The sequence below is a fragment of the Scleropages formosus genome, chromosome 9, assembly GCF_900964775.1.
Source record: "Scleropages formosus chromosome 9, fSclFor1.1, whole genome shotgun sequence".
NCBI lineage: Eukaryota > Metazoa > Chordata > Actinopteri > Osteoglossiformes > Osteoglossidae > Scleropages > Scleropages formosus.
In genome coordinates, this window is record NC_041814.1 from 5975938 (window position 1) to 5999062 (window position 23125).

At 38.2% G+C, this 23125-nt stretch overlaps 1 protein-coding gene across 2 annotated transcripts; it reads right to left on the reverse strand.

Moving 5' to 3' along the window:
• Nucleotides 1-1963: 1963 nt before the first annotated feature.
• On the reverse strand, nucleotides 1964-22783 carry dazap1 (DAZ associated protein 1). 2 transcript variants are annotated; one of them, XM_018745911.1, is made up of 13 exons: nucleotides 22609-22783; nucleotides 19117-19157; nucleotides 17332-17498; nucleotides 17131-17196; nucleotides 16567-16674; nucleotides 14758-14806; nucleotides 11825-11907; nucleotides 8979-9132; nucleotides 8643-8672; nucleotides 7847-7999; nucleotides 7242-7409; nucleotides 5666-5755; nucleotides 1964-2545 (listed from the first exon to the last, which is right to left on the reverse strand). In XM_018745911.1, the coding sequence occupies exons 1-13, from the start codon at nucleotides 22638-22640 to the stop codon at nucleotides 2373-2375; spliced, it is 1314 nt and encodes a 437-aa protein (XP_018601427.1). In that variant the 5' UTR covers nucleotides 22641-22783; the 3' UTR covers nucleotides 1964-2372. The 2 variants fall into 2 exon arrangements, with proteins under 2 accessions (XP_018601427.1, XP_018601428.1); XM_018745912.1 differs by lacking the exon at nucleotides 5666-5755.
• Nucleotides 22784-23125: the final 342 nt, after the last annotated feature.

The window sequence follows — 23125 nt, forward strand, 5'->3', positions numbered from 1 at the left end:
TTGCCTTTCATGGATTCAACTCCCACTGCTACCAATGATACCCAGCTCTTCCTTTCATTTCCACCTGGAGAATCAGAAATTTCCTAACACATCTCTGCCTGGATGTCTAATCACCACTTACAACTCAACCTTTCCAAAACAGAGATCCTTCACTTCGCAGCTGGCCTGTCTTCCTGTCGTGATCTCTCTGTCAAACTGGACAACTCACTCATTTTGCCTACCTCCTCAGCTAAGAGTGAAGGAGTGATGATTGACTCAAGTCTGTTTTTCTCTCAGCACATCAAAGCCATATCTTGGACCTGTAGACACATCCTACATAACATCTGTAGGATCCATACCTATCTAACAACAGACGTTGCACAATTAATTGTCCAGACCATGGTGATATCCCACCTAGACTATTGCAACTCTCTCTTGTCTGGCCTTCCTGCTACTGCCATCAAACCTCTACAGCTGATACAGAACACTGCTGCACAAGTTGTGTTTGACTTGCCAAAGTGTTCCCACATATCTGCCCTCCTCGTCTCTCTGCTTTAGCTTACTTTAACCACCCGGAGCAAATTCAAGACTCTGGTTATGACCTACAAAACCATAAACAGAACTGCTTCCAGATGTCTGCAAGACCTGATCATCTGCTAAACCTTAGCCAGACTGCTATGCTCCTCGACCTCTGCCCACTTGGTGGGGTCCCACGCACAGAAAGTCCAAAAGTAAAAGCACAAAGGTTCTTAGTTCTGGCTCCAGTGTGATGGAACAACTTCCGCCTCTAACTCAGAACTGATGAATCTGTCCACATTTAAAAAGGGTCTTAAAGCTCACCTCTTCCACAGCTAAAAGTAAAATGATAAACCTAAGAAAAACCTTCACGCAGCTACTCGCGTAATGTAATCTAAATGTTTATAAAAATGTATTATTATTAGGAATGTGATTAGGAAATGTCAAGATTTGGATAAAGTTTTATGCAGCTACTTGTGTGATGCACATTGGTTCATATGGTAGAAAGAAATTATACTTTAAAATCACATCTGCATCTAAGTCTCTTTCTCCTAATGTAATGCACACATTGTATTTTCTATGAGATGTATGTTGCTTTGGAGAAAAGCATATGCTAAATGCATAAATGTAAATGTTCTTACTAAGAGTATAAACTGATAATACTATTCTTCCTATGACTCTTGACTGTAGGAACATAATGGTCTTGCAATTTACATTTATTCATTTACCTGATGCTTTTCTCAGAGTTACTTGAAATTATATACCCATTCATACACCTGGGTAATTTTACCAAATCAATTTAGAGTAAGTACCTTGCTCAAGGGTACTATAACTGGAGGTGGGAATCAAACTTGTGACCTATTGGTCCAAAGGCTGCTCTACCACTACATTACTAGCTTTTCCAGTACTATAAATATAACTGAGAAAAGAGGTATTTTTTAGAGAATTTCAGTTAGCAGAACACATCTTTTATGGTTGGTTTTACTCTTAGGACTGAATGTACAGAACAGTATAATTGGATTTCTTAGTTCTACTATGGTATATTTTTTTGGATGATGACATATGCTACTTTATTCCACTATTAATTTCTACATATCGGTTTGATTTTGTTTCTATTTTGTACTTTATAAAAGAAAACCAACAAAATAGTAATCAGAATAAAATATTTTAAACAGTTAATATGCTTGAATAAATAGGTTGAGCAGTAAAGATGAAAGAATATGAGATAAAGACATGGATATTTTAAAACATTTTTTATTTTAAAATGGGTTTCCTTTTTGTATCCTTATGTTACAAGTGCCAAATGCACTTCAACAGCCACCTGAGGGAAGTCTACATCTTTAAATAAATTAAAAAAACAAGCAAAGCATACATTTCATAGTACAAAATTCTCTTAAAAAATTGCAGTTTGTTTATAATATATATTTTCTTTTAATAGGTCTTAAAATAAATGTTTTAAAGGCTCAGAAAGTAAATTCACAAATGAAAATCAAAAATCTTAAATTACTTTTTCTTAGAATTAAAGCTGAAAAATGACTCAATACCCTGTTGTCATAATTTTATCTGGCAAATATTTTTTCTGCTGTTCGACTGGACAGTCAAATTGTATTGTGAAATAGTTTTTAGTACTCCATATACATTTGGAAAAGACCACAAAAATGATCATTTAATTTCATTTTCAAGGTTCAATAAAACTCTTATATCAAGCATATGAGATTGAATCCAAAAAAGGAATCCCTGGTCATAAGTGTTTTTGTAAGCATGAGTGTTTAGACAAAAACACCCCACCTAAAATCCAGTTTTGTTTTTTGTGAACAGAATATACTTATTCACCTATTTCCCTGACATTTGTACTTTTGTGTTGTGCCATGTCACTCTCAGCGCCGATAAGGATGGAAGCCCTGAACATTGTGATTCTGTCCACGGCCGAAGCTGCTGGCTGTGGATGGGGGTCCTGCTGAGGGCTGTGCTGAAGGAGCCCCATAGGAGGGCGCAGGCTGGCTGGGGTCAGTAAAACTCTGTCCAAAGCCGGTTAGCTCTTGACCGTAGCCTGTGGCAAAAGTGAGTAAGCAATAAAGGTTAATATCAGCAAATTTTCATTGTTGTATCAAGGCAAAACAGGTATGAGTGTTCATTCATTTTACTGATTTTTATTGAAAACTGATATTTGCTAGATGCCATGTATTCACAAAATACAGTTGACCCTTGAACAATGCGGTGGTTAGGGGCACCGACCCCCCCGTGCAGTCGAAAAGCCGTGTATAACTTTTGACTCCCCAAAAACTTTACTAATAGCCTGCTGTTCACTGGAAGCCTTACCGATAACATAGTCGATTAGCAAATATTTTGTATGTTTAATGTATTATATACTGTATTCTTACAATAAAGTAAGCTAGAAAAAAGAAAATGTTAAAATCCTAAGGAAGAGAAATTACATTTACAGTACTGTGCTGTAGTTATCGATACCATAAGTTTACGTCGTTTGTCTGTCAGTACATACATCAGTATTGTCTTATATAAGGCAAAACACTGCAGATCAAGTTCAAGTTGTTTTTATTGTCATTCCTCTATATAGCTTGTATACAGTGGAACGAAATTTTGCTTTTCCGGAGACCATAGATGTTATTCGTATTACGTGTATATTTTATGGTAGTAAACGACAGAGTAGTATCAACATATATTTTATGCATTCATAACATACCTAACTTTTTCTTAATTTTTCCCCCGATATTTCTGGGCTATGCAGTTCGTCTGCGAGTTTTTTCAAATTGTCGCAAATCTCCAAGAAATTTTCCAATACATTTATTGAAAAAAATCCACATATTAAGTGGACCTGGCAGTTCAAACCCATGTAGTTCAAGGGTCAACTGTATACTTCTTTACAATACACCTGCCTTACAATTATATATTTGGAAGAAAAAATTTTCAATATTCAACACTAGCTTAATTTATAAGCTTGTATAAAGACAATCAAAATAAACAATGATATACAGGCAGTCCCTGGATTACGAATGAGTTCCGTGTTCTCAGTCTGGCTTTAAGTCGGATTCTGACATAAGTCGAAGCAGTTAGGTATGGTGGGTATCTAATGTCAGTTTGTCAAACGTTTGTCTCAGTATATTGTATACCTTTCTATGCATAAAGAAACATTAAAGAAACACTTCCGGATACACTAAAACATCTTTAATATAGCAATACAGTAATAATAATAATAATACAATGTTATGATGTAATGGTAATGACAATAATAAATAACTACAGTATAATAGAGAAAGACAAATGTTACTACTGTTATGATGAAGAGAGTACAGAGAGGATGCTGGACCCAAGTGCAGGATCGTTTATTCAGTATCAAAGGACTAGATGTGTTCTCGTAGTTGGAGACGGGCGAATGGTTGGTCGATCAGCGAACCGAACAGAGGCGAGGATCCGAAATCGTGGTCGAGGAACAAGGCGGGCGGTCGTTATCAAAGAGATCTGGAACGGGACTGGGGAACGATGAGGGACAGGACTTGGAAGAGCAAAGCGAGGTAGGTTTGAGAACACAATGGGGACGGTTGCGTCAAGTGAGATTCCGGAGGAGGTTGAGAAGAGTCTTTTATAGCCGAGTGCTCCAACTGAAGCTGCTGGATGAGGTGCAGGCGGGGTCATGACAACTATACTATTTAAAATAGCGAGCGAGAGAGTGTGCGTGCAAAACATTAAAGAAACTTTAATGTTCACTTCTCCAATGTTCGTTGGCGCATCACCTTTTTCCAGTCGCTTTATTATTTCCACTTTAGTTTCAATCATGATTGTTTTCCTTTTCTTGGATGCATCACCATCACTTGCATCACATTTACACTTTGGTATCATGGTTAGGAGGGTAAAAACAAAAAAAAATTAAAGCCAAATACAGTAACACACGAGTCACTGTTAACAGCAACGCTGTCTGACTGAAAAAAAAAGTCTGTCCTACCTCGGGCTCACGAGCCAACAAACAGCTGTAGACGTGCAATGTTTTGATGCTGGTCGCAAAGTAGCGCCCGTTTGTTATTACAAACCATTGCATGTAACTCAAATTTTGAATATAATAGGCTTAATTATGAAGTTTTTTTGATTGTTACTTAAGGGTGACAAAAAATGAACTTCCAGTCAGTAAAGGGGGTGGTTCGTAACTACAGGTTGTACGCAAGTCTGACATTCGTAACCCGGGTACTGCCTGTAACTGAAATGTTTCTAAAACACTGTGCAGTATCAGTCATGCTTACCATTTCATTAGAAAGATTTGAATCACTGAGTTAAACATTCTAATTTTCCACAGCCTCAGTATATCAATGAAAAATGCAACAACAATGTTGAGTGGAATTCTTCTGCAATTTTTAATCAGTCAAAAAATTTTGTGATTTAGCACCAAAACCTGCATAGTTCAAAAAGGCAACAAACAGTTTTACAAGCAGTTTACACTAAAATTTATGTACTAAGACATCAGCAGATTTATTTCAGGTTGTCTGAGTAACAAGAGTACAGAGATTGCCACTCCTTGAGTTGGAATGAAGATATTTGGGAGAACACATGCCTATGGATATGATGATATACACTGAATGATTAGTGGAAAAACGAAAATGAAATAAGAAAATCCATGAGCAAAATAACACTAGGTTGAGACATGGGAACATTCATGACAATTAGATCATCCTTTTACAAGCAAAGCAATGCAGAGAGAAGACGCAGACAGGTCTGAAGCTGATATTCTCTGTATAATGAGCTGCAGCTATTACCAGAGAAACATAACCTTTGTTATATTAGCTTTTATTAAAAACATTCTCACCAGGCATGAAAGATTGCTTGCACCAAAAAAAAGGCGGCAAATAAAACCAATATCTGACAGAAATCCAATCTAAACACTTGTAGCACCTCTTGATACCTTGTGAGAGACCAGAATTATCTTAAAACTTGAAAATTAATTCAACAGAATAAGCCTAAGCTTTTTAATTAGACAGAAAGCTGTATGTGTATGTATATAAATATATTATACTCTACATAATTAAAGGCACATTATACACATACACATACATACAGAAAAACAGAGACTTGAAGAAACAAAAAGGGAAACAACATTGTGGCCTTATGAAACCATCAGGTTGAGTTATCTACTTTTGTGGTTGTAAAAGGCAATACTCACACCTACCTCCACTATATCCCTGCTCATCCTGACCATAACTGTGAGAAGGACGCGTTGGTCCGTAGGCAGAGGGGTCCTGAGGATAGTTACCCAAGCCTAATAGGGAAACGAGGAGACCAGGTTGACTAAACCCAGAGAGAGTCTACTTTTAAACATTGGATCTATGGGAAAGGGTCCTATTCAAAAGGCAGGTCAGTGCCCCGCTCCGGTCACTGTATACCCTTGGTTCTGTTCACTTTCATTTTTCTCACTGTATGCAGACTTAGCCATACCGCTGATTAGCAATTAGTACTCTAAAAGTAGGAGCAAAATGAGTGGGTTGCTTCTGTCCTTCTCTGTCTAAAGTCAGCACTTCACTTACACATTTGTAATCAGGCAGCCAAGCCTAGTCATGAAGAGCAGGATGAAAGCAAAGCAAATGCATGGCACACTAAACAAGATGTGGGTTCAGCTGTTCATTTAGGTGAGATACAAGGCAGGGTAAAGAATGGCAACCATACATGTACCAGTGGTGAGTTAGTGTTTTTCAGTTGCTGTGAGAAAGTTTAATTTCCCCATTCTAATTTTCTACTGTTCTGTCATTTTACTGACCTGTCAAATAGCTTTTCAAGCTATACAAATTGCTCTCTACTCCTTGCATACATATTTAATTCTATTATAAATGCACAAATAATGAAAAGCAAATTTTAAAAAAAAGTTAACACGAATGAAACATCCATTTCTCCTTAAAATGTAGTTTAAGAAAATTTATTCAGTTGATAAACTAAAGGATTAAGTAATAAGTTTCCAGTTCTAGAATATTTTATCATTACTGCTTTATTCTCCCCCACTGTTTACTCGTCATTCTATTCGGTTAATAACTACTCTTTGGCAGTAGACTTTTTATTTAATTCTTACTTATTTACCATAAAAAATCTGAAATGACTATGGCACACTGCAGTATGCTTAGCATTAAATGAGAAATTTTCTTAATCTTTCCATATAATTCTGCGTACAATAGGGGCAAGAGATGGCGTAGTAGCACAGTGTTTAGAACTGCTGACTTTGGGGGGTGGCAGATTTAGAATCCCACCTCCTGCTGTAGTACCTCAAGTTGCTTCAGTAAAAAAAATTATCCAGTGGTACAAATGGGTAAATTGTTAGCAGCTTAATATTGTGAGTTGCTTTGGAGAAAAGTGAATAAATGCCAATGAATTTTATATTATTTGTACCAAAGGGTAAATCCTCTCCAAAACCACATTGCCAAGGATGATCTAATTACAACCTACCATTATTTACCTGTCCACAGTTACTCCAAGGAGAACCTGAAAAATGCTGAAAAAGTGACTAATATTGGATAAGGAGTAATTGCTCCAGCTGAGATGTACACATTTTACTGAAAAATGTTGCATGTAATGTCATCCAATTAAAGGTTTATAATATGAACAATATAAGGCTGAGTACTGATGAAGTCTTCAGCTTATGTAGGGTTATTATCATACATTGTACTGAGGTAATTAAAGCAACTTTGCACAATTCAGATGTAATATGGCATAATATACAGGGCTGTGGAGCTGAGAACAACATTGTGGATCCTACCTACCATACTGACTGTAGGGGAAGTCAGGCTGTGCTGTGGGAGCTTTGCTCAAGTCCTGAGTAGGGGTGGTGGCAGGGGCAAACCCAAGAGGTCCTGCCACAGGGGTGGTTGGAGGGGGAGGCACTCCTTGTGGGGCAAACTGGTCACCTTGAGGAGTACTAAAACTGTACCCTTCAGCAAAGCCACAAAAAAGAAAAGTTAGTCAAATCTTATTATTAGTCTTCTCTCTCCCTGAAAAAAATTTATAGCAACAAAAAACTTAAAACAATAATCTCAAAATGTTTGTAAGTTATGAAAGGCCAGTTTTAAAAATATTTTGTGTCAAATAGAATTATGTGCTAACAAACTGCTTAAAGATTAAAATGAACTCCACTTTAAGTTGCATGTCTGCCAGGAGACACATTCATTGTTCAAAACATTAGTTTGCTTTACTTTGTACTTCACTGCAGCAAAATAAAGTTGTTTTATTACTTTTTGTTTCATTCATTATGTTGGATTTATAAAAAAAAGCTTGCAAACCAACTATTTTTCCCGATCCCAACAAAGTACAATTCTGTGAAAGAGTACTTTGCACTGAATACTGTGTGCTAGTAAGTTCTTTGACTCACCAAACTGAGGTGGGGTGCCGTACCCCTGTTGAGGGTATCCCTGAGGTGCCCCAAAGCCACCCGCAGGTGTAGCTGTGACAAGGAAAGCATTAAAAGGCGAGGGGGGCTGTGCAGGGGCCCCTCTGCCTGTGGGGAGCGGGGGCCCGTAACCACCTAACAAACAATCAAATACAGCACTGAGACCTCTTTCTCAAGCCAATTTGAGAAGAAAAAATATTTATAAATCTTCGCCGCCAGGAGACTGTTTATATCACAAAACACCAGCCTTAAAACTTAATCTAATTTAAAAATTACCTTAATGTAGAAAACAGAAACTGACAACGTGAAAGTAAATTTTTAATATATATGCTTTCCAGGCCTTTTTTGTGAGCAGCACTTAAATGTTTTTTGTTCAGCTGTTAAGCAGTACATAAGTGTAAAAAAAAAACATGCATGACAAGTGTTTTCAATTCTGAACCACTTTGGTCAGTAAGAAACAGCAGTAAGACATCTCTTCTGTGATATGAAAAGCAGAAAAAAGTGTTACAGCACAAATCTGTGTTTTCATTCTTTGTTTCTATGGTAATTAATGCTTTCTGTTTCTATGGTGAACTACATTTACATTTATTAATTTAGCAGAGGCTTTTCTCCAAAGCAATGTACATCTCAGAAAATACAAACGTACATTACACCAACAGCATAAACATATAGTTTGTATAGTGTTACAGCTGATATTTTTTGTCTACATTTTTTTAAGGGTAAGAAGATTACATAAATGTTATTCAAAAATCTGGAGATCTTGAATTTTAAAACATACCTATTGGCTGGCCCGTGGATACCCAAACTCCTTCAAAGAAAATACAGAATTATAATGATTGAACACCTTTCAAAACGTCACTTACCCATTTCCCAAAAAACGTATATTGTATAGCATTTCTGTATTTTTAGAAAGTTCAGGCACACAAAAATGAAAATTTAAAAATCATTTTACAGTATGGATGTGTACAGATGTGACATGAATATGTGTCATTAGTAAAGGAAAGAGAGAGGGTGTAGGTTTCTTGTGTATTTCTGAACCATGCAATCATCAATCAAAGCCGAAGAAGCAGTTGAACTGAAGTGAAAGCAGACCGTGGTGCATGCCCTCACTCACCTTGAGGCCCATAGCTCTGTTGCCAACCCTGAGCTGGCTGTGCGGACCAGCCGTTAGCTGTGGTCAAGATGCCCCTGGGGCCCCACTGGCCGGCTGCAGGCTGCCCAGGGCCTGGGGCTTTGCTGTCCCGGGGCTCGGCCTTCTTCACCTCTACCTGGGGACAGGACAAGGAAGGAGCAATTGGCGAGACAAGTCTTTAATAGCAGACAACAATTCCCTAGCACATCATGTCCAAAAACAATCATAATCATAGATGCTTCAGCAATTTAAGGAAATAAACAAAATTCTAGTATTAAGACATATTTGGGCCTATATATAGTTTCTATAAAGTATAGCAATAAGAGTATACTTTTTTTTTTGATGTTTCTCAGGTACATTTTTGTACTGTGTAATTTCAAATGTTACACAAAATATATATACTACATATCTATATTCTTAAAAAGACAACAGGAAATACATGAATACAATATACACCATTTTAAAAAGTTTTAAATGTGAATTATTTAGAATACTGTATATCCAAAAACATCTACCTGAGAAACACAGAAGTCTCAATTCCTTCTGCCATTTCATCCTTGGCCCATTAATTTTGGGAAAATAAAAAAAATAAAAAATAATAAAAAAAAAAAAAAAAAACATCTAATGAAAGATCAAGACTTACCTTTCCCAGGCTAATGCTTAAAGAATCTTTTTTTCACTGAACTTAATTTTAGCAGAAAATGGATGTAGTAAGAAAATCTTACACTTACGGAGCAATCTATCAGAACAGAAAAGTAAACATGCAAAGAATACAAATGGACAACATTTTAAGTCAAATATGCATCTTCATACTGTGTCAAATAAATTATAAAAAGGTACTCCTGCAACTCCAGACTCCATTCTTAGCTCAAATAAAATTAAGGAATTATGTCTGAAAGGGATTCAACATGAATTCCTCCCCATGTTCGAAGTACATGCATTTGAATCTAGCTCAGGGTAATTATTATATACATTGTGACCCTTATGGGACCCCTCCAGCTACTCTCATGTTTCAATTTTTTCTTTGCAAACCATCAACTAAAGTTCTGTGCATTGGAAGCACCAAAAGCTAACCAGGACAGGAGAGGGGGAAATCAGACAGAAATAGATTTGGCTCTAAAGGGGTTGAGTTATTGGGGTCACCTTCAGCATGAGGAAAACTACTCAATGTTATTTTTTGCCTTAAAGTAGGTAAAACACGGTGACACTCTTTGCCTCTCCTCTTCCCTCTGTTGACCTACTTAGCGATGCACTGCTTCAGCACGTGGCCCAAAGCCCACAGCCCAGCTACCTGGGCCCTCTCCCTAAGGCATCATGGGAATGAAATGATGGATTCCAGGACTTAAAAGCCCCCAACACCAAAGCAGGGATACAGATTGATGTGCTCTAGTTTCTAATTTTATAACAAAAAAAAAAAAAAAAACTCCCCCCTCAAGTCCTAGCTCAAGGTAATGTCATATCAAGAACAATGGCTTAGGTAGAGTCCTGATTCCTTCTGGAAAACAGGACACAGCCAAAAAGACCACAGCAAGGGGAGGTAGAACATAAAGGGTTTCAGGTATATAGCTCTATGATATATACGGGGTTTTAGAAATAATTTCTTTATTGATGTATTGGTAAAAATTGCTTTATACTTTTCAGCAGTGAATGACAAAATTTCCAGAAAGCTAAGTTGAGAAAGTGTGTTTACTTTCAGAAGAGCGACAGAACAAAATGAGTACTCAGAGTTTAACATTTTATCTCATCAGGGAACCTGCTCAATGTGACCTCATTGATTTACATTTGCAGCAACATCTAGTGCACAAGTTATTTGACACATTAGGCATAATGGATTATTAATACTGTGTAGATTAACCAGTTGCTCTCAGAGCATACATATGAAAGGAGGCAAAAGGAAAACCATTAATCATTCATTGTATCATATGCTTCACCATACTAGCAAGGACAGGATGGCAGAACCATTCATAAAATCTTACAAGTACTAAAGAGTAACAGAGAGCAGAAGCTTGAAAGTTACTTTTAAGGAACGGTTTCAAATTATGTTACGTACAGATACAACATAAAAATACAACCAAACAGATGTTAAATAAATTAATAAGTTAATATGAAAGCCCACCCTCTAAATTTAGAAAAAACCTAATTGACACAGTATGAAGATTACACAACTGAGGTCACTTAATTGAGATAATGGCTTAGCTGTTTTGTATAACTTGTTCAAATCTTTTGAAGAACTCAAACAGTAAGTGACCTGGCAAAAAATATAGGAAATTAAATTAAATTAAATTAAATTAAAAAACAGAAGAGCAACCAGTCCTTTAGGAGGTAAGATTCAATGATGTTATTTCCCGGCCCTTAAATCCTCGTTCCCCAGAATATGTACCATTTTAAAATAAGATTCAAAAGTAAATATTTTAAAACATCCAAAAGGAGTGGTTCAGTTTAGCCAAGCCTTGGGCGACTACAGAAGTTGTATCTAATATTTCAAAGGGGAAACCAGAGAGGGAAGACCCTTTGTTACTTTTGCAAAGTAAGTCTTGTTTGCCATTTTACAATTTAAGTACTTTTTCTTCCCCCCATAAAATTTTAAAAGCAATGAACCAATAAATACCAATGTAATTTTAAACAGGTTTCTGAATATGTTGATATGATGAACAAGCAGTGAGTAAGTATCCCTTTCAAAAAAGCTTGGCACCTTGTTGACAGAGGCAGCAAGTTCATGTTGCCCATGGAAATAGCACTGTGTGCAAAGGCGCAAGCCCCCACCAACGTCCCTCATCGCCCAAGCCTCAGTTTGTTTTGAAGGGTAAAATAAAACTACAACTACACACTTTTTTGCCCATGATGTCGTGAAAATGCATGTTGACAGCCTGGTCCACTGATTGTTCGGCCTCGAAAGTAATAAATCCAAAACCTAGCCAACGACCAAGAGTAAATCAAGGTAGCAGGGCGTTGTGACAACACAAGATGAAGAACAGTATCGGGGCGGGCCAAGAGGTTCCATCAAGACTAGGTGGGAAGCACCTGGGGTTCGGATAACGTTGCAGACCTGCAGCACAGTACAATCTGATGGGCCAGGGATGAGGGACAACACTGGCACTATACCTCACCAGTACTCATTCTTTCCATCTTGCACATTCAGAAGCCTAGCTACCGACAGGGAGTACGGGTGCTTCCGTGTTTGTGTTGAGGTAATGTAACTTACCACAATATTACAAAGCTTGTACCATAAATTATGGCAGATGAAACATCATTGGAAACCAAGTGACAATTTGCTGATTAACAGCTCCCATTTACATTACAATAAATTTACACTAGACATGGTGCACATTATGTGAATATATCATGTATTAGTCATGGTTATAGTCATAGTCACATTAGCCAATTAATTGTGTATATATCTGTGTTAAATATTCAGCTGACAGTACTCAAAATGGAAATGAAGTATTCGCATGAGATTCTATGCAGTCTCATCCGAACCCCACCTTGATTTTCCCCTTGGTATTCTCTGCTTTACAGAAATGCTGACAGCAGCCATTGTTAATGAACAACAAAAACAGTAAACAGAAAATTTTAAACAATGCTTAGAGCTTTCTCCAAGCTTTCCCAATGACTTTCTTCTTTTGGGCAAGCCAAGATAAGCTTAAATTGAAAAATATATATATTTTTTACAATGACACAAAGATATAGGCCATTTTAAATTTGCAATTCAAATTTGCAGTCATGTGTTCTTAAAAATGTAAGATGAAATTTCAAGGGGTGTAACCAAAGTTCTATTTAAAACTAGAAAAGTTGAGTAAAAGCAAAATATAATTGTTTATAAACCATTATTACAGTAAGCATGACAACATACTAGGTTGTTATCTAAGCTTCTGCAGTTTTCAAAAAAAGACAATGAACATTAAGTCAAAATCTCATGCTGAATTACACAAAGTAAAACTATCAATGGAATAAATAAAATAAGCCTAAAATCCATTAATTCCTAAGGCTGTGCCTACACTACTCTAATTTATGGAACAGAGAAATTCAACAGAAAGTGACAGATCAAATGTGACACAAAATTGCTCCCACAGCACTGCTGTGCTTCCATCTATGCAGCCAGAGGCACAACTGCAGGGAACTGATGTAATCTGCCCCATATTGCCCCATATCTGCCCCATATGTGTCCGCAGCAGTTACCACAAAAACATTTCAGTACAATATGGCATACCCAACCTTGCCCTTCGAGGATACCTTCATGCCTTGTGGAAGACACAGATGCAGAGCAGCTAGAAACAACTGAAGTGAACCAGTTTCATTTTGGTACAAGGGCAGAAGAAGTAGGTTGCAAGAACATCTTCACTTAGGGACCTAACCTGATTTAAATTAAATGTTCTCCATGACCAAGGGAATTGCTGAAATTTCTAATATTGAAACAAGCATTCTCCATCTGCCTGATCTAGAAACAGATCTTCCTAAAATACACTCCATCTGCAGTCCAACTTTAATCTAACTCCATGAACTAAATACATGCAAAGTGACTTTTAAAACATGTCATTCTAGTAAAATTGGTGTAAGTGAACAACAAAAAAAACCTGTTTCATCAAAAAAGAACTGTGTTTACACCCCAAACAAGACCACATAAGCAGCAGACATCCTGTCTAATTTACAGCTGGCCTGTACCTCTGTGGTATAACTTGGTACACATAACCTAGAGGAGAAAAGACAAATCTTAAGACACCGTTAATCACATTCAAACAATTCACAAGGAGAGAGGACAGAAAAAGAAAGACAAGGGGCTTACTTACAGAAGTACTTAATTAAAAGGGAAAGCACTTATAGCATATATTCTAACAATGTCTTAAATATATAACTTAAAAGTAAAAATGAATTTTATTGGGGGGGGGGGAATCAATCATGTGAATTCTAAAGCTGATTTATATTAGACAAATTCAAATGGCAAACTATTCTGTTGTCTTTTCTCCCCAAAGAGATGATTGAATACTGAATAAGAAGCAAGTTCTCAATTTGAGAGGACAATTGGTACAATGTAATTGTGCAGCAATGATCCACCGGCCAAACTTCCAGCTGCTCTTTTCATCCATGTGCATAGTAATCTCAAGGCATTTAAAGAAAAATTGTTACAAATGAAATATAAATTCATATCTTACAAAATACAGTATCAATATTTATGTGACAACAGTTCAGTATTGCTCTGTATTGCTGGCAGGTTTGTTACAATTACGGGTTGTGAAAGTTTTAAATTATATAAATTAACAAAAGGAAGCTATTTCACATATGAATGCCTAGTATTTTACGCAGGGCTATGAACCCTTAAATACCCATAACTTGGCTTTCAGCCTCCCCACAAAATTACAAGACACTTTTGCCAACAATGTAATACTTAGTTTTTACAGCTATTCCTGAATTAATTAGCTGCAATGTTTATGAGACTGCCAGTGAATGTACCAGAGACAAAATAATTCACACAGCACCATGATAAGACAGTAATGACAAAAATGCATGCAATGCTACTGACATCCCTTCTTACCATGTGAATTCTTGTCACATGGAAGAAAAGTGCACAGCCGTAAGAGCCAGTAGTATCAGGGCCTGATCAAATGAACACACTATGGACATGGCACATACCCACAGAGTGCAAGAAGACACAAGGTATACAAATACAACTGGTGGATATTGAATATGGTCTTCCTCTTTGGGTCAGAATAGTTTGTCATAAGATTGTAGATGGAAGTTATGGAAAGAAAACTAGATCAGCTTTTACCTCGAGGCCTTTGCTTCTCTGCATCATAGATCATTACCACTTCGGTAACCTGAATCCAGATAATAAACAAGAAGGAAAGAATAAGACTAAAACCAAGACTGTCCAACTTGTACCCAGCTTAAAAAGGACACTTAAGCACCCTATCCCTCAATATACAGTCCAGTCGATAAGTATTTGGAGAGCGACACACTTTTTGTTGATTTGGCTGTGTACTCCAGCTACATGAACTTGAAATTAAACAATGACTATGAGTTAAAGTACAGACTGCTAGCTTTAACTTGGGGGTATTCACATCTATATTGGATGAACCAAGTAAGGATTACAGAAATTTTTATGCACAGACACCCCCCCCCCCCCCATTTTTAGGGTCTAAAAGAAAATTGAACCAATTAATATAAATCTTTTCAAGAAATTGTAATATTTAGTACTTAGCCATAAATCCTTTGTATTTCATGATTTTCTTAACTGTGCAACCCATAGACATAACCAGAAACTGGGTATCTTCCCTGGGGATGCTTTGCTGGGCCTGTACTGCAGCCACCTTCAGTTCCTGCCTGTTTCCGGCACTTTTTGTTTTCTCTCGTCTTCAGTAAGTGATACTCAATGGGATTCAGGTCAGGGGAAGACAGTCAGTTAAGAACATTTAACTTTTTGACCCTCAAAAACTCCACACTTGCTTTAGCAATTTAGTTTTCAGTCATTACTCTACAGCAAGGTGAAGTGTTGTCCAATGAATTTTGAGGCATTTGGTTTGACCTGAGTAGATAAGATGCTTCTGTACACTTCAGAATTCATCCTGGTGTCGGCAGTTACATTGCTGATAAAGAGAAGTTATCCAGTAAAGATGGGAGCCATATGTGCTGAAGTCATGACACTACTGTCACCATGGTTCACAGATGACGCTGTATGCTTTGGATCATGAGCAGTTTCTTTTTCCTGCACATTTTGCTCTTTCCAATGCTCTGGTACAGGTTAATCATCTCATCTGTCCACAAGACTTTGTTCAAGAACTCTTAGAGGCATTTTAATTTATTTTTTGACAAAGTGTAACCAGGCCTTTCTGTTCTTAGAGCTTACCAGTCATCTCCATCTAGTATTAAAATCTTTGATGTTATGCTTGTGTATTCTTCTCTTTAAAGTAATCTTTAACACATCTAGGCATATATTCTGGATAGCGTTCTTCATCTGTTCAACAGCTAAAAAGGGGTTTTCCTTCATGACAAAAGTATTCTTTAGTCACCCACTATTGCTGTTTTCCATGGTCTACCGGATTGTTTGATATTGCTAAGCTCAACCATTGTGTTGTTGCACCTCAACAATATATCAAACAGTTGAATTCGACTCACCTAATGTTCTGACTACCTACCTGATTGGCTTATTCTGATTTTTCAGCCTCATTGTGGCATGCTTTACTGGCTTTGCCACTGTCTCATGTTCAGAGACAGCAGCAACAGACTCCAAATGCAAATGTGACATCTAGAATAATTTCTAGTCCTTTTTTGTTCTCTTCTGCATGAAACAATGATGCAGTGACACAGCCAGATAAACTGAGCAAGTGTTTAAATACTTTTGGTCCCTTAAAATGGGAGGGCGTCTATGTATAAAAAGGCCAGTAATTCCTACATTTCACCTGATATAGATGTAAATACCCTCAAATTAAAGCTGACAGTTTGCACTTTAACCTCATAGTCACTGTACTGGAGTACAAAGCAAAAAAAAAAAAAAAAGTGTCTCACTGCCCAAATACTTAGACTGCACTGTATTTTTGGAATAATGAATGTCTCAATATGCAGAATCTTAAAAACTTACCACTCCAAATCTACTGAAATAGTCCCTGAGTTCAGGTTCACCACAGTTATGAGGAATTCCACCTACAAAGATCTTCTTGGATTTATTGCTGTCACCTTTGCCACCCTTCTGTAAAACAACAACACACTGCAAGTTCATCAAAGACTCTCAGATCCATTCATCTATATACTTTATACTACCTAATGAAAGAGAGGAAGGGAGCATGTAAAGTGGTTCTCTTCTAATCCAGGGGAGAGGAATGTCACTTCAGTGTGACTAATTGTAGCTACAGACCATAGTACTATTTTTCTTTCTCAGATACACCCTTCCAACCAACTTATATCTCCACTTTATTTAATATAAAGTTAACTGTTCTGATAGTGATTTCCAAAACCTCAACTGAAATCATTTTAGACGACAATGGCCTGAGACTCTGGATTCAATAGTTAACACCATCACAGCGCATATTAAATATATAAACGCCCAAATTCCCTACAATTCAGGAGGACAGGAAGTCAGGCTTGATTATTCAATCCAACATGTGCCTTCAGAACAGGGGTCAGTGAAACAGAACACGGCCCTTACCCAACCGTCCTTTGATCTCGTTTTTTCAGGCTGCATGCCTCGTGGAGTACATGGCTTTGGGTCAATCTGGTGTTAAGACCAAAAAAAACATAATTCTCACCACTTTGGGTGACTGACAAAGGTTTTTCCATTTGTACTGAAGGAACAGACTATTACTAAACTGCCACCAATTAGGAATTAGAATCCAACAGATACGCTCACATTTCTGCCATCCAAGTTGTGTGGTTTCGTCTCCAGCACTGTCCGTACGCAGTTGGGGTCTTTAAACTTGACAAAACCAAAACCCCGTGACTGATTGGTAGTCTTGTCTTTCATTATGACGCAGTCAACTACTTCCCCATACTGAGAGAAATAATTCCGTAACGTTTCTGGCAAGAAAAAAGACAAATATTAATGGAAAGCATAGGAAATATTAGATGATAAAATTAAGGGCAAAACTTTTGTCAATGTTTCTTTTTCCATGACTAAGCTATAATAAATTTCTTTGTCATGTTTTGTAATAAAGATATTCTGTTAAGAAATGTTCCTCATTATCTCTCCTGGATTTTTTTCCAGGACTCCATCTAGGGCCAGTTAATGACTCACATATTCTATATTTGTCATACATTGTTAAAGCTGCTTTTTGGTTCTCCCATAAGTCTCTTCACTCCAGTTCCCATCACGTATGTGGTAATTGTAGAAACTGCACCTGATTCTCCCCCCCCCCGGAGAAGCACTTTAGATTTTGGATTGCCAGGCTGCCACTGGTTGTGTGGTGACTTGAGTACTAATATATCTGCCCACATATTTTTTGCCCCAGTTACTTGTAGCTGAATAAACCAAATGTTATTACAGCATTGTTCTATAATACAATTCCCCATTACAAGACTCAGCAAAGCAACACAATTAAAATAGTTGTCATTTAAAAGATGCAGAACTACATGTTAAGAACTGCACTTAAGAACATCTGAGAGCATTCAGAAGAGAATGGAGTTTGGGGTAAGCTTATTCAACTAAAAGCAGATTATTTCATTTTACAGATATTTGGCTGAGACAACCTCAAGTCATTTAAGACTTATGTCAAAATGAAAACCTTGTATATTTATTGGGTATTGCATGGAGGTTGGACAGGAATTGTAAAATTAAATAAAAAAAACTACTTAACTGGAGAAGGAAAGTACTGGTCTTACACAAATGTAACATTAATGCCAATTTTTCATTAATTTCATTGCTTGTAAGCAGTAGCTTCCCTTTGTTTATAATATCATATAAATTCAACAAATTCTGGAATCAAAACAGAATGAGTCAAATCCTCCAAGGTAACATCATTTATCTGCAGAGTTAAACAACATTTTAACACATTCTGAAGGGCATTAAGAGAGACACTGGTTTAAACACACAAATTTGCAGCAAGTGAAAGAATGATAATTGCTTGGCTCGTCACTGAAAGCCCTGAGGAGGCAACACAAGGACAAGTTTGAAAATGATTGTGGATCTTGACTATGGAAAATGCAGTTAGTGCTTAGCGTGGTTTCAAAGCTCAATGGCAAAGTTGCCTAACCATGTTTTCATCTACTACTCAATGGACAGAGCTGGATGCCTGAGAGCTATAGATGTAGCAATGGCCTCTTGAGCCTCACAAAATGAGTGCAAAAGACGGACAAAGAAAAGAACAAGGCTGCATTACATCCAAAAGAAAGCATGTTAATATTTTCTCTTATTTTTGAATCCTAAGAAAAGTAGTCATGAGTCATGGTAAACATGATCAGGTGCTTCCCAGAAGCACCTTAATAATTAAATTATTAGTGTTTCACTTGTATTAAAATGTATTTGGAGGCTATGAGCAATAGCTGTGCATGTAATAATTCTATGAACTGAAATGTGTGATAAAGGATATGCACTGACAGCAAAGCAGAGCACCACAGGATCAACATGTTGACATGGTGCCCACAGTACTTGTTTTTTTTCCCTAGAATATTAACGCAAGAGAATATTTGTTAAACTTACCCTGTGTGGTACTCCAGTCCAAGCCACCCACAAAGAGCTTCCTAAAAACACAACATATGCAGTCTGTATAGCACACAGTAAAGTACCAAGACTGTACACTAAACCTCCTGCAAAACTGAAAAATGCTGATTTACAAACACAGTGTGACAATCTATAGTTTAGAGTATTACTTATTTGAGAATTACTCTAGAATATATGGTTGCATGTAACACATTATACTTGAATACATTTAGAAGTGGAAAGGCATCATTTTAAAACGACTTCCACTTTGTAACGGTAAGTAAAATGATCATTAAATCACCTGCAGTAAACTTTCAGAACACCATACTGAAGATTATATGATTTACTATTCTATCCATTTATCATATTTACTATTATATTTAATTATAAAATTTGAAGTTAAAAACTAATTCATACAATTTAAAATATCTATTAAAAAGGTATAATGTTGGGTATTTACACAGTAACTGTATGTATTAGGTTAATGCCCCTTAAAAAAAAATGTACAGCCATTCCCTTAACTACTTGCTGCTTATCAGCCAGAATTAAACCATACACAGACAGTAAATCTACATAATGTGGACAAGTTGCATCTTTTCTGTTTAATAAAGGATATTTTAGTGTTTTTTGGGCACTGCTTTTTGTGTTCTTGCACTGTTCACTACATGTACTTCCTGGAAGGAAGTGATGTTATGTATTGGGTTTGAAAGATTTGGGGTTTGGTTAACAGGAAAGAATACACCATCAATGGGGTTGGCACCAGACACTCGGATAAAGTAAGTTAAAGTTAGTAAGACTTATCTAATAGCATACCAGTGATGGTTTGAATAAATGCTTGTTTTATGATCTACACACTGATACAGCAAAATAGATGTATCGCCAAAAGTTTTATTATGGATTCAGGAAAAATACAACCATTTGTTAATACTATAATTTAGAACCAAAATGCACTTTACTAATATTGCCAAACATTTACGTTTATTTTTTTTAGCAGACACGTTTCTCCAAAGCGACTTACAATGAACTCTATGTAGTGTTACCAGCCGACACACCTTATCCACCAAGGTGACTTACACTGCTAGATATATTACATACAATGGGTCACTCATCCATACATCAGTGGAACACACTCTCTGTCACACACACTATGGGTAAACCTGAACAGCATGTCTTTGGACTGTGGGAGGCAACTAAAGCACCTGGAGGAAACCCATGCAGAGTGACACGGGGAGAATACGCAAACTCCACACAGACTGAGCGGGGATCAAACCCACATCCTCTCACACCACCCAGGCGCTGCGAGACAGCAGTGCTACTCGCTGTGCCACCCCATATATATTAACATTACAATGTCAACTTATTAACTTAGTATTATATAAACTTATTATAATGTCAACTACAGTAATTTATAACGGTCATATGCTAAGGGTCAAACACAATACTTGTGTATACCTGTTCAACTGTAATTCTACAGTTAAATGACTGACTCCCCTACCATCCATTTAACAGTAAAAAGTTTTTTTTTTTTTTTTTCCTGTTACCGTATGTATCCCATGTATACACCTGGGTATTACTGGCACAGGTCAGGGTAGGTACAAAAGATACAGGATGCAATAAAATGAAGCATGAACCTACGGCCTTCAGGTTACAAGTCCATTGGCCACTTCAGGGACCAAAATAAAGAGTACTCACTGACACATATTTAACACAATAACATTTCAAGAGATATTCCCTGCTCGCACATGCTTTTTAGACTCCACGCACACTGCTTTCACCCGACACTCACTGTATTTTTATCGGTGAATCTAAGATTTGGTTTAAGTTCCGTTTGCAGTCGGACACATCGTCAACACACACCACCTTTTCAAACAGAGCTTAGTTGCTGCCATTACTTGTCGGAATTGTGTTGTGAATTTAAAGCAGTCAGTGGCTTTATTATTCGCAAATGAGCACAATTAGAGACGGCCTTGCGACGACCGAAGCCGCGAAGGACTGAGAGCCGAATACATTTCTCTTCGTTTTTTTCACCTACAGCAAAAGTGAAAGTAAGGAACTCGAAAGTAGCTCATGATCATGTACAAAAATTCAGATGAACGCCGTACACCGGCGTCTTTGTGAGGCAAAAAGTAAAGCTCTCTGGGCAACATAAAGCCACGAAACGCAAGCGTTCGGAAAATGTGAAGCCGTGTTTACTTGTTCCATAATAACCGTGAACAAGGAAGGAGGTGTTGTACTGTACGGCGGCCGGTGCTCTCCGCCGCGCTCCTGCCACGTCTCCAGCGCGAGCCGAGCGGCAAACACACCGCGCAAGCAAGGGCGCGCGCGCTCTCTCCCTCACTCAAGACTCACACACACACCTCCAAGCATCGCTCCACCTGGAAGCTCCCCGTGTAATAATAAACGCATCTGTCTGTGTTGTGGATTCTAGCTGCTAGCAGATAACGAAGAAGCGCCTTCAAACTAGTCACCACCATCGGCACAGCTTGTTTTCAGCGCCGACAGGATTGTAATCCGAGAGGACAGCAGGTCTTTCACTTTTTCTTCCCCTGGATCGTCTGAGGACAGTGAGTCCTTCACTCCTGAAGACATCAGGTCCTTGACTATTTCCTAATGACCTAAGCTAAGACGGCAAGTCCTTCACTCCTTCCTGACACAATGACAGTGAGTGACGCTCCTGCGAGGACAGCAGGTTCATCCCTTCCGACCTCAGTGCAGTGACTCCTAACAAAAGGTTAGGTGCCAATGACCTCGCTTCTGCTTTCGTCACAAAACTGAGCTGAACTAAAACATGACAAAAATCGTTGATAAAATACATTAGCTGTCAATGGCTAACAGTCGCTCGGCTGTGTAGGGCGAGTTGGTGCTGCTAGCAGCGCGCAGCGCGGGCGAACCCGTCCCCGGAGCTGACACAGCGACCACAAGCGACATTCATTGTCCCCCAGTATCCGCTCCCGAGCTGCGACGAAAGTGTTCCTGGAGGGGGACACGTTCGCGAGGGTCGCGACAGGAGCAGCTGTCATGAGAACCCAACTCGAGTGTCTCGTCCGCTATGTGTGTTCAGCAGGCTGGCACTGGCAGAGCTAGTTCTTCAGCTGCTGGACATCATCAAAATAAGTTTAATCAAACTTCTCCGCAACCGTCTCCAAGGAAAAAACATTCAAGTTGCAGGTGAGAACTGGGCAACCTTGAGAAAGTAGCCACGGAAAGCGATGACATTTCCGTGGGTGTTTCACCTTCCCCGCCACCTACAGCCAGGATCCCCGTCCCAGGAAACGGAGACGTCCTGCACAGGCCGGTAGCAACAGCCGTAGTTAGTTAGCCTGCTAGCTTAGCATCGGCCGGGGCATAATACATAATATATACACTACAGTGTTCACGCGTACCCGAATTATTATGTGTAAAACACAATTATTTAGTTCTAATAAACGTACATTTATTTGATTTCAGTATATGATTAACTGTTCCGGCCAGGATAATATTTATCCATCTTACCCGATTTCATCTCCGGCTAAATTGTTGTTCATTTCTGCGGCGGGTGCTACCGATAGGACGCGACCACCGGTCTGCTGTCGGAGTGTTAACTCTCTTCAACTACACCGGGAAGGTCACTCCGCTCCAGGTTCAAACTGAATCTGCGCAACGACGACGCAACTGCCACGGGGTTCCCTCTGCAGGGGGTCGAGTTTTTTTTTTTTAAAAAAAAAAAAGAAAAAAAAAAAAAGTATGCGACGGGGCATGCTGGGAAATGTAGTTCAATGCAAGTGACAGGTCTACTTGATTTACTTTCGAGATCACACACACACACACACACACACATTTTCAGAACCGCTTGTCCCATACGGGGTCACGTTGAACCGGAGCCAACCCGGTAACACAGGGCGTAAGACCGGAGGGGGAGGGGACACACCCAGGACGGGTACTTTCGAGATAAAGTTTCTCTATTAGGTACTGTATTGGATATTCGGAAAGGACTGGTAAAATTTGATTCTGTTCTTAATTTTATACAAGA

What these genes read in the sequence shown, in the direction of transcription:
- dazap1 (XM_018745911.1), bottom strand. Translation starts at nt 22,640, where the DNA reads ATGAACAACAATTTAGCCGGAGATGAAATCGG. An exon ending in ACGACATCATGGGCAAAAAA is followed by an intron (nt 9,133 to 11,824) that starts GTGTGTAGTTGT and finishes TCCTGTCCCCAG; the next exon opens with GTAGAGGTGAAGAAGGCCGA. An exon ending in CTTCCCCTACAGTCAGTATG is followed by an intron (nt 5,756 to 7,241) that starts GTAGGTAGGATC and finishes TTTCCCTATTAG; the next exon opens with GCTTGGGTAACTATCCTCAG.